Source organism: Hemiscyllium ocellatum, chromosome 35 (genome assembly GCF_020745735.1).
Source record: "Hemiscyllium ocellatum isolate sHemOce1 chromosome 35, sHemOce1.pat.X.cur, whole genome shotgun sequence".
NCBI lineage: Eukaryota > Metazoa > Chordata > Chondrichthyes > Orectolobiformes > Hemiscylliidae > Hemiscyllium > Hemiscyllium ocellatum.
In genome coordinates, this window is record NC_083435.1 from 3,580,280 (window position 1) to 3,596,419 (window position 16,140).

At 58.9% G+C, this 16,140-nt stretch overlaps 1 protein-coding gene across 1 annotated transcript in view; it reads right to left on the bottom strand.

Annotated features, from left to right (window-relative positions):
- LOC132832918 (uncharacterized WD repeat-containing protein all2124-like) overlaps positions 1-14,053 on the bottom strand; it is a 64,134-nt gene extending 50,081 nt beyond the window's left edge. The window contains exons 1-4 of the mRNA XM_060851158.1: positions 13,871-14,053; positions 13,483-13,663; positions 9,049-9,155; positions 5,827-5,973 (exon numbers count right to left, since the gene is read on the bottom strand). Of these exons, the coding sequence (XP_060707141.1) occupies positions 5,827-5,973; positions 9,049-9,155; positions 13,483-13,663; positions 13,871-14,053 (618 nt within the window). The remainder of the gene's footprint in view (positions 1-5,826; positions 5,974-9,048; positions 9,156-13,482; positions 13,664-13,870) is intronic.
- Positions 14,054-16,140: the final 2,087 nt, after the last annotated feature.

Consider the following 16,140-nt stretch of genomic DNA (forward strand, 5'->3'; position numbering starts at 1 on the left):
TGAGGGATATCTGTGTTAGCACGGGGTTTTACACAGTGAGGGATATCTGTGTTAGCACGGGGTTTTACACAGTGAGGGATATCTGTGTTAGCACGGGGCGTTACACAGTGAGGGATATCTGTGTTAGCACGTTGTTTTACACACTGAAGGATATATGTGTTAGCACGGGGTTTTACACAGGGAGGGATATCTGTGTAAGCACGGGGTATTATACAGTGAGGGATCGTTGTGTTAGCACGGGGTTTTACACAGTGAGGGATATCTGTGTTAGCACGGGGTTTTACACAGTGAGGGATATCTGCGTTAGCACGGGGTTTTACACAGTGAGAGATATCTGTGTTAGCACGGGGTTTTACACAGTGAGGGATATCTGTGTTAGCACGGGGTTTTACACAGTGAAGGATATCTGTGTTAGCACGGGGCGTTACACAGTGAGGGATATCTGTGTTAGCACGGGGTTTTACACAGTGAGGGATATCTGTATTAGCACGGGGTTTTACACAGGGAGGGATATCTGTGTTAGCACAGGGTTTTGCACAGTGAGGGATATCTGTGTTAGCACGGGGTTTTACACAGGGAGGGATATCTGTGTTAGCACAGGGTTTTACACAGTGAGGGATATCTGTGTTAGCACGGGGTTTTACACACTGAAGGATATCTGTGTTAGCACGGGGTTTTACACAGGGAGGGATATCTGTGTTAGCACGGGGTATTATACAGTGAGGGATCGTTGTGTTAGCACGGGGTTTTACACAGTGAGGGGTATCTGTGTTAGCACGGGGTTTTACACAGTGAGGGATATCTGCGTTAGCGCGGGGTTTTACACAGTGAGAGATATCTGTGTTAGCACGGGGTTTTACACAGTGAGGGATGTCTGTGTTAGCACGGTGTTTTACACAGTGAGGGATATCTGTGTTAGCACAGGGTTTTACACAGTGAGGGATATCTGTGTTAGCACGGGGTTTTACACAGTGAGGGATATCTGTGTTAGCACGGGGTTTTACACAGTGAGGGATATCTGTGTTAGCACGGGGTTTTACACAGGGAGGGATATCTGCGTTAGCACGGGGTTTTATACATTGAGGGATATCTGTGTTAGCACGGGGTTTTACACAGTGAGGGGTATCTGCGTTAGCACGGGGTTTTACACAGTGAGGGATATCTGTGTTAGCACGGGGTTTTACACAGTGAGGGATATCTGTGTTAGCACGGGGTTTTACACAGGGAGGGATATCTGTGTTAGCACGGGGTTTTACACATTGAGGGATATCTGTGTTAGCACGGGGTTTTACACAGTGAGGGGTATCTGCGTTAGCACGGGGTTTTACACAGTGAGGGATATCTGTGTTAGCGCGTGGTTTTACACAGTGAGGGATATCTGTGTTAGCACGGGGTGTTACACAGTGAGGGATATCTGTGTTAGCACGGGGTTTTACACAGTGAGGGATATCCGTGTTAGCACGGGGTTTTACACAGTGAGGGATATCTGTGTTAGCGCGGGGTTTTACACAGTGAGGGATATCTGTGTTAGCACGGGGTTTTACACAGTGAGGGATATCTGTGTTAGCGCGGGGTTTTACACAGTGAGGGATATCTGTGTTAGCGCGGGGTTTTACACAGTGAGGGATATCTGTGTTAGCACGTTGTTTTACACACTGAAGGATATCTGTGTTAGCACGGGGTTTTACACAGGGAGGGATATCTGTGTTAGCACGGGGTATTATACAGTGAGGGATCGTTGTGTTAGCACGGGGTTTTACACAGTGAGGGATATCTGTGTTAGCACGGGGTTTTACACAGTGAGGGATATCTGCGTTAGCACGGGGTTTTACACAGTGAGAGATATCTGTGTTAGCACGGGGTTTTACACAGTGAAGGATATCTGTGTTAGCACGGGGCGTTACACATTGAGGGATATCTGTGTTAGCACGGGGTTTTACACAGTGAGGGATATCTGTATTAGCACGGGGTTTTACACAGGGAGGGATATCTGTGTTAGCACAGGGTTTTACACAGTGAGGGATATCTGTGTTAGCACGTGGTTTTACACAGGGAGGGATATCTGTGTTAGCACAGGGTTTTACACAGTGAGGGATATCTGTGTTAGCACGGGGTTTTACACACTGAAGGATATCTGTGTTAGCACGGGGTTTTACACAGGGAGGGATATCTGTGTTAGCACGGGGTATTATACAGTGAGGGATCGTTGTGTTAGCACGGGGTTTTACACAGTGAGGGGTATCTGTGTTAGCACGGGGTTTTACACAGTGAGGGATATCTGCGTTAGCACGGGGTTTTACACAGTGAGAGATATCTGTGTTAGCACGGGGTTTTACACAGTGAGGGATGTCTGTGTTAGCACGGTGTTTTACACAGTGAGGGATATCTGTGTTAGCACGGGGTTTTACACAGTGAGGGATATCTGTGTTAGCACGGGGTGTTACACAGTGAGGGATATCTGTGTTAGCAAGGGGTGTTACACAGTGAGGGATATCTGTGTTAGCACGGGGTTTTACACAGTGAGGGGTATCTGTGTTAGCAAGGGGTGTTACACAGTGAGGGATATCTGTGTTAGCACGGGGTTTTACACAGTGAGGGATATCTGTGTTAGCGTGGGGTTTTACACAGTGAGGGATATCTGTGTTAGCAAGGGGTGTTACACAGTGAGGGATATCTGTGTTAGCACGGGGCGTTACACAGTGAGGGATATCTGTGTTAGCACGGGGTTTTACACAGTGAGGGATATCTGTGTTAGCATGGGTTGTTACACAGTGATGGATATCTGTGTTAGCACGGGGTTTTACACAGTGAGGGGTATCTGCGTTAGCACGGGGTTTTACACAGTGAGGGGCATCTGTGTTAGCACGGGGTTTTACACAGTGAGGGATATCTGTGTTAGCACGGGGCGTTACACAGTGAGGGATATCTGTGTTAGCACGGGGTTTTACACAGTGAGGGATATCTGTGTTAGCACGGTGTTTTACACAGTGAGGGATATCTGTGTTAGCACGGGGTTTTACACAGTGAGGGATATCTGTGTTAGCACGGGGTTTTACACAGTGAGGGATATCTGTGTTAGCACGGGGCGTTACACAGTGAGGGATATCTGTGTTAGCACGGGGTTTTACACAGTGAGGGATATCTGTGTTAGCACGGGGTGTTACACAGTGAGGGATATCTGTGTTAGCACGAGGTTTTACACAGTGAGGGATGTCTGTGTTAGCACGGGGCATTACACAGTGAGGGATATCTGTGTTAGCACGGGGTTTTACACAGTGAGGGATATCTGTGTTAGCACGGGGCGTTATACAGTGAGGGATATCTGTGTTAGCACGGGGCATTACACAGTGAGGGATATCTGTGTTAGCACGGTGTTTTACACAGTGAGGGATATCTGTGTTAGCACGGGGTTTTACACAGTGAGGGATATCTGTGTTAGCACGGGGTGTTACACAGTGAGGTATATCTGTGTTAGCACGAGGTTTTACACAGTGAGGGATGTCTGTGTTAGCACGGGGCATTACACAGTGAGGGATATCTGTGTTAGCACGAGGTTTTACACAGTGAGGGGTATCTGTGTTAGCACGGGGCGTTATACAGTGAGGGATATCTGTGTTAGCACGGGGTTTTACACAGTGAGGGATATCTGTGTTAGCACGGGGCGTTACACAGTGAGGGGTATCTGTGTTAGCACGGGGCGTTACACAGTGAGGGATATCTGTGTTAGCACAGGGTTTTACACAGTGAGAGATATCTGTGTTAGCACGGGGTTTTACACAGTGAGGGATATCTGTGTTAGCACGGGGCGTTACACAGTGAGGGATATCTATGTTAGCACGGGGTTTTACAGAGTGAGGGATATCTGTGTTAGCACGGGGCGTTACACAGTGAGGGATATCTGTGTTAGCACGGGGTTTTACACAGTGAGGGATATCTGTGTTAGCACGGGGCGTTACACAGTGAGGGATATCTGTGTTAGCACGGGGTTTTACACAGTGAGGGATATCTGTGTTAGCACGGGGCGTTACACAGTGAGGGGTATCCTTTCGCACGATTATCCACCCTCTTCGCGTCGAATCTGTTATTGCAGGCACACAGGCGGGCAGACACACGGGCGGGCAGACACACGGGCGGGCACACACACAGGCGGGCACACACACAGGCGGGCAGGCACACAGGCGGGCAGGCACACAGGCAGACATACAGGAAGGCAGACACACAGGCGGGCAGACACACAGGCGGGCAGACACACACGCGGGCAGGCATACAGGCGGGCAGACACACAGGCAGACAGACACACAGGCAGGCAGACAGACAGGCGGGCAGACACATGGGCGGGCAGACACATGGGCAGACAGACAGGCGGGCAGGCAGACAGGTGAGCTGACACACAGGTGGGCAGACACACGGGCGGGCAGACACACGGGCGGGCAGTCACACGGGCAGACAGACACATGGGCAGACAGACACACGGGCAGACACACAGTCAGGCGGACACACAGGCAGGCGGACACGCAGATAGAAACACAGGCAGATAGACATACAGGCAGGCACACACGCAGATAGACACACGGGCAGGCAGACACACACGCAGATAGACACACGGGCAGGCAGACACACAGACAGTCACATAGGCAGTCACACAGGCAGTCAGATACATGGGCAGGCACACCGGCAGGCAGACAGACAGGCAGACAGGTAGGCACACAGGCAGATAAGACACAGGCAGGCAGACACAACCTGTGCCCACACCTCCTCCCTCACCTCTATCCAAGGGCCTAAAGGAGCCTTCCACATCCATCAAAGTTTTACCTGCACATCCACTAATATCATTTATTGTATCTGTTGCTCCCAATGTAGTCTTCTCGACATTGGGGAGACTGGACGCCTCCTAGCAGAGCGCTTTAGGGAACATCTCCGGGACACCCGCACCAATCAACCACACCGCCCTGTGGCCCAACATTTCAACTCCCCCTCCCACTCTGCCGAGGACATGCAGGTCCTGGACCTCCTTCACCGCCGCTCCCTCACCACCAGACGCCTGGAGGAAGAACGCCTCATCTTCCGCCTCGGAACACTTCAACCCCAGGGCATCAATGTGGACTCCAACAGTTTCCTCATTTCCCCTTCCCCCACCTCACCCTAGTTCCAAACTTCCAGCTCAGCACTGTCCCCATGACCTGTCCTACCTGCCTATCTCCCTTCCCACCTATCCACTCCACCCTCTCCTCACTGACCTATCACCTCCATCCCCACCCCCATTCACCTATTGTACTCTTTGTTACCTTCTCCCCACCCCACCCCACCCCACACCCCCCTCCCATTTATCTCTTCACCCTGGAGGCTTCCTGCCTTCATTCCTGAGGAAGGGCTTATGCCTGAAACATCAATTTTCCTGCTCCTCGGATGCTGCCTGACCTGCTGTGCTTTTCCAGCACCACTCCCATCTAAACTCTAGTTTCCAGCATCTGCAGTCCTCACTTCTGCCTAGACAGACACACAGGCAGACAGACAGACAGACACACAAGCGGGCAGAGACACAGGCAGGCAGACATACAGGCAAATTGACACACAGGCAGGTAGGCAGACACACCGGCATGCAAACACACAGATGCACAGGCAAGCAGACACACAGGCAGACACACAGGCAGATATACAGGTGGGCAGGCAGACAAACAGACATACAAACAGACAGACACACAGGCAGACGCACAGGCAGACACACACACACACAGACACACAGGCAGGCAGACACACAGGCAGACGTACAGGCAGACACACACACACACAGACAGGCAGACAGACAGAGAGCCCGAATGCCCATACCTTTACAGAGTCATCCCAGCCACCGGTCAGGAAGATGTGGCGTTCGTCTGGGTGAAAGCGCAGAGCGAAGATTCGGCGGGAGTGCCCACTGGTCAGGGTCAGGCTCTCGTTGTTCTTGAAGTCAGGAGCTTCAAACAATTTGGCAATCTGTGGGCAAACACCAGGCAGGGTCAGGGTCAGGGTCATGGGTCAGTGACAGGGTCCGGGTCCGGGTCAGGGTCAGGGTCATGGGTCAGGGACAGGGTCAGGGACAGGGACAGGGACAGGGACAGGGGTCAGGGACAGGGGTCAGGGAGAGGGTCCGGGTCAGGGACAGGGACAGGGTCAGGGTCAGAGACAGGGTCAGGGACAGCAACAGGGTCAGGGTCAAGGATAGGGACAGGGTCAGGGACAGGTTAAGGGTCAGGGACAGGGTAAGGGTCAGGGACAGGGTCAGGGACAGGCTCAGGGTCAGGGACAGGGTCATGGTCAGGGTCGGGAAAGGGTCAGGGTCAGAGACAGGGTCAGGGACAGGGTCAAGGTCAGGGACAGAGTCAGGGTGAGGGACAGGGTCATGAACATGGACAGTGACAGGGACAGGGTCAGAAACAGTGTCAGGGACAGGGTCAGGGTCAGGGTCAGCGACAGGGACAGGGTCAGGGTCGGGGACAGGATCAGGAATAGGGCCACAATCAGGGACAGGGTTGGGGACAGGGACAGGGAAAGGGTCAGAGACAGGGTCAGGGATGGCGACAGGGTCAGGGTCAGGGTCAAGGATAGGGACAGGGTCAGGGACAGGGTAAGGATCAGGGTCAGGGACAGCGATAGGGACAGGGTCAGGGTCATGGACAGGGTCAGGGATAGGGACAGGGTCAGGGATAGGGACAGGGTCAGGGTGAGGGACAGGGTCAGGGAAAGGGTCAGGGTCAGAGACAGGGTCAGGGATAGGGACAGAGTCAGGGTGAGGGACAGGGTCATGAACAGGGCCAGTGACAGGGTCAGGGACAGGGACCGGGTCAGGGATAAGGTCAGCGACAGGGACAGGGTCAGGGTCGGGGACAGGGTCAGGGATAGGGACAGGGTCAGGATGAGGGACAGGGACAGGGTCAGGGTCAGGGAAAGGGTCAGGGTCAGGGATAGGGACAGAGTCAGGGTGAGGGACAGAGTCAGGGTGAGGGACAGGGTAATGTACAGGGTCAGTGACAGGGACAGGGTCAGTGACAGGGTCAGGGACAGGGACCGGGTCAGGGATAAGGTCAGCGACAGGGACAGGGTCAGGGTCGGGGACAGGATCAGGAATAGGGACAGGGTCAGGGACAGGGTTGGGGACGGGGACAGGGTAGGGACGGGGACGGGGACAGGGACAGGGACAGGGTCAGGGACAGGATCGGGACAGGGTCAGGGACAGGGACAGGGTCAGGGTCAGGATCGGGACAGGGTCAGGATCAGGGACAGGGTCAGGGTTGGGGACAGGGTCAGGATCAGGGACAGGGTCAGGATCAGGGACAGGGTCAGGGTTGGGGACAGGGTAAGGGTCGGGGACAGGGTCAGAGTCAGGGTCATGGTCATGGTCAGGGTCAGGGACAGGGTCAGGGACAGGGACCGGGTCATGGATAAGGTCAGCGACAGGGACAGGGTCAGGGTCGGGGACAGGATCAGGAATAGGGCCACAATCAGGGACAGGGTTGGGGACAGAGACAGGGTCAGGGATGGCGACAGGGACAGGGTAAGGATCAGGGTCAAGGATAGGGACAGGGACAGGGTAAGGATCAGGGTCAGGGACAGCGATAGGGACAGGGTCAGGGTCGGGGACAGGGTCAGGGATAGGGACAGGGTTAGGGTGAGGGACAGGGTCAGGGAAAGGGTCAGGGTCAGAGACAGGGTCAGGGATAGGGACAGAGTCAGGGTGAGGGACAGGGTCATGAACAGGGCCAGTGACAGGGTCAGGGACAGGGACCGGGTCAGGGATAAGGTCAGCGACAGGGACAGGGTCAGGGTCGGGGACAGGGTCAGGGATAGGGACAGGGTCAGGATGAGGGACAGGGACAGGGTCAGGGAAAGGGTCAGGGTCAGGGATAGGGACAGAGTCAGGGTGAGGGACAGAGTCAGGGTGAGGGACAGGGTCATGTACAGGGTCAGTGACAGGGTCAGGGACAGGGACCGGGTCAGGGACAGGGACCGGGTCAGGGATAAGGTCAGCGACAGGGTCAGGGTCAGGGACAGGATCAGGAATAGGGACAGGGACAGGGTTGGGGACGGGGACAGGGTAGGGACGGGGACGGGGACGGGGACAGGGACAGGGACAGGGTCAGGATCGGGACAGGGACAGGGACAGGGACAGGGTCAGGATCAGGGACAGAGTCAGGGTTGGGGACAGGGTCAGGGTCAGGGTCAGGATCAGGGACAGGGACAGGGTCAGGGTCAGGATCGGGACAGGGACAGGGTCAGGGACAGGGTCAGGGACAGGGTCAGGATCAGGGACAGGGACAGGGTCAGGGTCAGGATCGGGACAGGGACAGGGTCAGGGACAGGGTCAGGATCAGGGACAGGGTCAGGGTCAGGGTTGGGGACAGGGTCAGGATCAGGGACAGGGTCAGGGTTGGGGACAGGGTAAGAGTCGGGGACAGGGTCAGTGTCAGGGAAAGGGTCAGAGTCAGGGTCATGGTCAGGGACAGGGACAGGGACAGGGTCAGGGACAGGGACAGGGACAGGGTCAGGGTCAGGGTCAGGGACAGGGACAGGGTCAGGGTCAGGGTCAGGGTCAGGGTCAGGGACAGGGTCAGGGACAGGGACAGGGACAGGGACAGGGTCAGGCTTGCGGCTGTAGTTGGGTGGGGAGTGGGGGAGCCCTGTGAGGGTCTGCTGATGCAGATACTGACTGATAACACTGACACGGTGAAGGGTGGAGACAGTGCTCTCTGACAAACCCATTCTCCAGGGCCCCATCTCCTTCCAGATGAGCTCAGTGATCCCAGCGCCTATCTGGGTGAGTATATCAGACAATTCCCAGCTGTTTCCGGAGTCAGGAAGGATTGCCTCTGGATGGAAGGCAGCAGGCTGAAACTCAGAACAACAGGAATGACGGTGAGCGTGCTGGAATGGAGAGGAGAGGGGGGGATTTACCCTAACCTGAGTTTGTCAGACACAGCCCCCCCCTGCCCACAATAGGAGTGGGCCTCGCTGGCAGGTTCCGACTCTCTGGACCGTGAGGCCAGTGGGAATGGGAAGGAACTCGCCTCTCACCTTGCTGGTTCTGCTATCATACAGGCGGATTTGCCGGTCCTTTCCTGCTGTAGCATACACATTCCCATCGCAGCAGAAATCCAAGGCATGAATCTCATTGTCCTCCTCTAAGACAGAAGGAAAGGCAGGATAAAATCCAGCTGTGAAGGTGACCTGAGGCAGGCAAGGAGGGAAGGAGGGAGGGAGGGAGGGAGAGAGGGAGGGAGGCAGGCAGGCAGGGAGGGAGGAAGGCAAGGAGGGAGGGAGAGAGACAGGGAGGGAGGGATGCAGGGAGGCAGGCAGGGAGGCAGTGAGGCAGGCAGGCAGGCAGGCAGTGAGGCAGGGAGGCAGGCAGGCAGGCAGGCAGGGAGGCAGGCAGGGAGGCAGGCAGGGAGGCAGTGAGGCAGGCAGGCAGGGAGGCAGGCAGGCAGGGAGGCAAGCAGGGAGGCAGTGAGGCAGGCAAGCAGGGAGGCAGGCAGGGAGAGAGGAAGGGAGAGAGGCAAGGAGGGAGGCAGTGAGGCAGGCAGGCAGGGAGGCAGGGAGAGAGGAAGGGAGAGAGGCAGGGAGGGAGGGAGGCAGAGAGGGAGGTAGGGAGGGAGGCAGGTGGCAGGCAGGCAAGGAGGCAGGCAGGGAGGCAGGCAGGCAAGCAGGGAGGCAGGCAGGCAAGCAGGGAGGCAGTGAGGCAGGCAGGGAGGGAGGGAGGCAGGGGGCCAGGCAGACATGGAGGGAGATAGGGAGGGAGGTAGACAGGGAGGCAGGCAGGAAGGCAGGGAGGGAGGCTGGAGGACTGGAGCGAACACGAGTGAGAGAGGGGATAGCAGCAGGAGCAGCAGCACCAGTAGGAGCACCAGCACCAGTAGGAGCACCAGCACCACCAGCAGCAGGAGCAGCAGCACCAGCAGCACCACCAGCAGCAGGAGCAGCAGCACCAGCACTACCAGCAGGAGCAGGAGCAGCACCAGCAGAAGCACCAGCACCACCAGCAGGTGCAGCACCAGCACTCCCAGCAGAAGCACCAGCAGCAGGAGCAGCACCAGCAGGAGCAGCAGCAGCACCAGCAGGAGCAGCACCAGCAGCACCACCAGCAGCAGTGACCCAAGGCTGTCACCTGGATAACCACTGGTGTGACCTGACCCCGCTACCCCACTGCCCCATTGACAAGCTCAGCTGTGGGAGCTTTGCTGCTGGTTGGTTGGGGTTCTCTGAGATGGAAAGGAAGCACACCTTCCATCCAGGGACTCCACCTACACTTCCCACTGCCGGGGAAGGCTGCCAAAGAGCCACACAGTCGGGAATGGTCTCCTCCTCCCTGCTCCGGCATGAACCAGGAAAACATTACACTGAGTAATCATCAACCTAACCCAGATGTTGCTTCAGTGCACCTCCCGTGCAGTGTAACCCTGTCCCCCTGGCTCGGTCCCAGCGCCCGATCACCTGTACCCTGGCTCTGTCCCAGCCCCCAATCACCTGTACGGCCCCGTGTCTATGATCCGCCTGTACTGCCTATACTTTGGTACATGTGACTACAGTACATCAAATCTTGCCTGATACATCCTCCAGTCCCACCATCACCCTCTCCAACAGTTCATTCCAACCTCTCCAACCTTGATGGACTGAGGAGAGGAGGGCTGAGTGACTTGGAGTGAGGGCGGAGGGGGCTGAGAGGGAGTGGGGGGCAGGAGAGAGAGAGAGAGAGTGAGTGCCGGGGGGCGGGGGCGAAAGAGTGAGGGCGGGGGGGTGAGAGAGAGAGTGAGTGCGGGGAGGAAGAGCGTGAGGGAGGGGGGGTGAGAGAGAGTGAGGGCGGGGGGGGGTGAGAGAGTGAGGGCGGGGGGGTGAGAGAGTGAGTGCGGGGAGGAAGAGCGTGAGGGCGGGGGTGAGGGAGAGAGTGAGGGCGGGGGGTGAGGGAGAGAGTGAGGGCGGGGGTGAGAGAGAGAGTGAGGGTGGGGGTTGAGAGAGTGGGGGCAGGGGGGTGAGAGAGAGTGAGGACAGGGGAGTGGGGGAGAGAGAGTGAGGGTGGGGGAGAGAGAGTGGGAGGTGAGAGAGAGTGAGGATGCGGGAGTGGGGGAGAGAGTGACAGCGGGGGAAGTGGGGTGAGAGAGTGAGGGTGGGGGGACTGGGGGGAGAGAGTGAGGCCGGGGGAGTGGGGTGAGAGAGAGTGAGGGCAGGGGGTGGGGGGAGAGAGGGCGGGGGGAGTGCGGGGAGAGAGAGTGAGGGCGGGGGGTGAGGGAGAGAGTGAGGGCGGGGGTGAGAGAGAGAGTGAGGGCAGGGGGGTGAGAGAGAGTGAGGACGGGGGAGTGGGGGAGAGAGAGTGAGGGCGGGGGGAGTGGGGTGAGAGAGAGTGAGGGCGGGGGGAGTGGGTGGAGAGAGAGTGAGGGCGGGGGGAGAGAGAGAGAGTGACAGCGGGGGAAGTGGGGTGAGAGAGTGAGGGTGGGGGGCCTGGGGGGAGAGAGTGAGGGTGGGGGGACTGGGGGAAGAGAGTGAGGCGGGGGGGAGAGAGAGTGAGGGCGGGGGGAGTGGGGGGAGAGAGAGTGAGGGCGGGGGGGAGAGAGAGAGAGAGTGACAGCGGGGGAAGTGGGGTGAGAGAGTGAGGGTGGGGGCCTGGGGGGAGAGAGTGAGGGTGGGGGGACTGGGGGAAGAGAGTGAGGCGGGGGGGGAGAGAGAGTGAGGGTGGGGGGAGTGGGGTGAGAGAGAGTGAGGGCGGGGGAGTGGGGCGAGAGAGAGTGAGGGCAGGGGGTGGGGGGAGAGTGAGGGCGGGGTGGTGCGGGGGAGAGAGTGAGGGGGGGGGGAGAGAGAGTGAGGGTGGGGGGACTGGGGGAAGAGAGTGAGGCCGGGGGGGAGAGAGAGTGAGGGCGGGGGAGTGGGGTGAGAGAGAGTGAGGGCAGGGGGTGGGGGGAGAGTGAGGGCGGGGGGAGTGGGGGGAGAGAGTGAGGGCAGGGGGTGGGGGAGAGTGAGGGCGGGGGGAGTGGGGGAGAGAGAGTGAGAGCGGGGGAGTGGGACGAGAGAGAGTGAGCGTGGGGGAGTGGGGGGAGAAAGAGTGAGGGCGGGGGTGGGGGGAGAGTGAGGGCGGGGGGAGAGTGAGGGGGGGGGGAGTGCGGGGAGAGAGAGTGAGGGCGGGGGGAGAGAGAGTGAGGGTGGGGGGAGTGGGGTGAGAGAGAGTGAGGGTGGGAGAGTGGGGGGAGAGAGTGAGAGCGGGAGAGTGGGGGGAGAGACAATGAGGGCGGGGTGAGAGAGAGTGGGAGGTGCGAGAGAGTGAGGATGGGGGAGTGGGGGAGAAAGAGTGAGGGCGGGGGAGAGAGAGTGAGGGCAGGGGAGAGAGAGTGAGGGCGGGGGCAGTGGGGTGAGAGAGAGAGAGTGAGGGCAGGGGAGAGGGGGAGAGAGAGTGAGGGCAGGGGGAGTGAGGGGAGAGACACAGTGAGGGCGGGGGGAATGGGGGGAGAGAGTGAGAGGCGGGGGAGTGGGGTGAGAGAGTGAGGGCGGGGGAAGTGGGGGAGAGAGAGGAGGGCGGGGAGAGTGGGGGGATAGAGAGAGAGGGTGGGGGGGGTGAGAGAGTGAGGGCTGAGGGAGTGGGGCGAGGGAGTGTGAGGGCAGGGGTGAGAGAGAATGGGGGGAGAGAGTGAGGGTGGGGGGGTGGGGGGTGAGAGAGTGAGGGCGGGGGGGTGTGGGGTGAGAGAGAGTGAGGGCGGGGGAGTGGGGGAGAGAGAGTGAGGGTGGGGGAGTGGAGGGAGAGAGACTGAGGGCGGAGTGAGTGGGGGGATAGAGAGAGAGGGCGGGGGGTTGAGAGAGTGAGGGCGGGGGGGTGGGAGAGTGAGGGGAGAGAGAGAGTGAGGGCGGGGGAGTTGTGGGAGAGAGAGTGAGGCGGGAGGAATGGGGGGTGAGAGAGAGTCAGGGCGGATGGTGTGGGGTGAGAGAGAGTGAGGGCGGGAGGAGAGAGAGTGAGGGTGGGGGAGTGGGTGAGAGAGAGTGAGGGTGGGGGAGTGGAGGGAGAGAGACTGAGGGCGGGGTGGGTGGGGTGAGAGAGAGTGAGGGCGGGGGGAGAGAGAGTGAGGGAGGGGAAGTGGGGGAGAGAGTGAGGGCGGAGGGAGTGAGGAGGGGGAAGAGTGAGGATGGGGTGGGGTGGAGTGGGAAAGAGAGGGGAAGAGACAGAGGGGGGAGTGTGAGAGAGAGGTGGGGGGAGAGGGTGAGGAGGAAGGCAGAGGAGTGAAGACAGAGGAGTAAAGAGAGAGAGACAGGGAGAGTAACAAGGCCAGGAGACTCTCCCGGGGAGTATTGAGAAGGGAAAGGCGCCCCTGGCCTTTGGTGCTCCTGTCCGGGCGCGGCCTTCACTCGGGTTAGTTGGGCGGGTGTACGGAGGTGCCTTCATCCTGGTCTCTGTGCTAGGCCGGTGTAGAGTCTCCCCTCCCTGTCCCTCTGTATGACCAGGTGGGGGATGGAGTTACAGGAAGCCCCACACTGTACCGGTGATGGTTACAGCTTGCCAGCCAGTATCGGTGTTGTAGACCGAGATGATGCCGTCAGCCCCAGCGGTCACAAGGATGTTGGAGTGCTTCGGGAAGTAACTCATCGCTGTCACAGCCTGTCGTGCCCTGTGGCCTGGAGAGAGCTCACGGATCACTGTCCCTGTCTCCGGGTTCAGAACCTGCACGGACAGCCAGGAAAACGGGAAAGGGGTCAGACATTCCGCAAGGAACTTCCCGAGAACTCGGCGACGGGTCTGATCCATGTCAGAGGCCAGACGCTGCTCTGGGAGTGAGAGTGAGAGTGCCTTCCGTGACCCAGCAATGGAGGAGTGTTTCCATGCTGGGAATGCTGGGCTGGGATGTGGGGATGAACACGGAGCCCTTACCTGAACAGCTCCGTTTCCAAAGCCGACGGCGAGCTGCTGGGCGTCCCGACTGAAGCAGATACTGTAGATCCCGTAGGGGTCCTTGCTGAGGTAGACCTGCTGTCGGATACACAGCTCAGGGCCTGGGCTCGGGGCCAACTCTCCCACCTTCAGGAGGGCTTCTTTCAGCTTCCGACCCGCCATCACCCACACCGACTGCACGGGGGGGGGGGGGGGGGGGGGGGGGGGGAGGGGAGGGAGGGGGGAGAGAGGGTGTGAGTGAGGGAGGGGGAGAGGGGAGTGAGGGTGAGGGGAGTTAGTGAGGGAGGGGAAGCGAGGGCGAGGGGAAAGAGGGCGAGGGGAGTGAGGGCGAGGGGAGTGAGGGAGAGGGGAGTGAGTGAGGAGGGGGGAGAGGGGAACAGAAGTGAGTCGGTCAGGTTGGGGTTTGACCCCTGCACTCCCACTGATGAGGATCCTCGATTTCCTTCCCAGTTCTCCACCCTCCATCAGGATATTACACTTCACCGTGACCACCCCCTCACACCCCCACTTACCCCCGGAGGGCACAGACCCCTCTGATAGGGGACACAGACCCCCCGAAATCACAGACCCCTCTGATAGGGAACACTCGGGGACACAGACCCCCCCAAAATCACAGACCCCTCTGATAGGAAATACTCGGGGTCACAGACCCCCCCGAAATCACAGACCCCTCTGATAGGGAACACTCGGGGGGACAGACCCCCCCGAAATCACAGACCCCTCTGATAGGGAACACTCGGGGGGACAGACCCCCCCGAAATCACAGACCCCTCTGATAGGGAACACTCGGGGGCACAGACCCCCCCCCCCCCCCGAAATCACAGACCCCTCTGATAGGGAACACTCGGGGGGACAGACCCCCCCGAAATCACAGACCCCTCTGATAGGGAACACTCGGGGACACAGACCCCCCCGAAATCACAGACCCCTCTGATAGGGAACACTCGGGGACACAGACCCCCCCGAAATCACAGACCCCTCTGATAGGAAACACTCGGGGGCACAGACCCCCCCGAAATCACAGACCACTCTGATAGGGAACACTTTGGGGCACAGACCCCCCCGAAATCACAGACCCCTCTGATAGGGAACACTCGGGGACACAGACCCCCCCCCCCCCCCCCCGAAATCACAGACCCCTCTGATAGGGAACACTCGGGGGCACAGACCCCCCCGAAATCCCAGACCCCTCTGATAGGGAACACTGGGGGACACAGACCCCCCCCGAAATCCCAGACCCCTCTGATAGGAAACACTCGGGGGCACAGACCCCCCCCCCCGAAATCACAGACCCCTCTGATAGGAAACACTCGGGGGCACAGACCCCCCCGAAATCACAGACCCCTCTGATAGGGAACACTCGGGGACACAGACCCCCCCCCCCCCGAAATCACAGACCCCTCTGATAGGGAACACTGGGGGACACAGACCCCCCCAAAATCACAGACCCCTCTGATAGGGAACACTCAGGGGCACAGACCCCCCGAAATCACAGACCCCTCTGATAGGGAACACTCGGGGGCAGAGACCCCCCCCGAAATCACAGACCCCTCTGATAGGGAACACTCGGGGGGGCAGACCCCCCCGAAATCACAGACCCCTCTGATAGGGAACACTCGGGGGCAGAGACCCCCCCCCCGAAATCACAGACCCCTCTGATAGGGAACACTCGGGGGCACAGACCCCCCCCCCCGAAATCACAGACCCCTCTGATAGGGAACACTCGGGGGCACAGACCCCCCCCGAAATCACAGACCCTTCTGATAGGGAACACTCGGGGGCACAGACCCCCCCGAAATCACAGACCCCTCTGATAGGGAACACTGGGGGACACAGACCCCCCCAAAATCACAGACCCCTCTGATAGGGAACACTCGGGGGCACAGACCCCCCCCCCCCCCGAAATCACAGACCCCTCTGATAGGGAACACTCGGGGACACAGACCCCCCCGAAATCACAGACCCCTCTGATAGGGAACACTCGGGGGCAGAGACCCCCCCGAAATCACAGACCCCTCTGATAGGGAACACTCGGGGGCACAGACCCCCCCGAAATCACAGACCCCTCTGATAGGGAACACTCGGGGGCACAGATCCCGCCCCCCCCCGAAATCACAGACCCCTCTGATAGGGAACACTCACGGACACAGACCCCCCGAAATCACAGACCCCTCTGATAGGAAACACTCGGGGACACAGACCCCCCCCGAAATCACAGACCCCTCTAATAGGAAACACTCGGGGGGGCA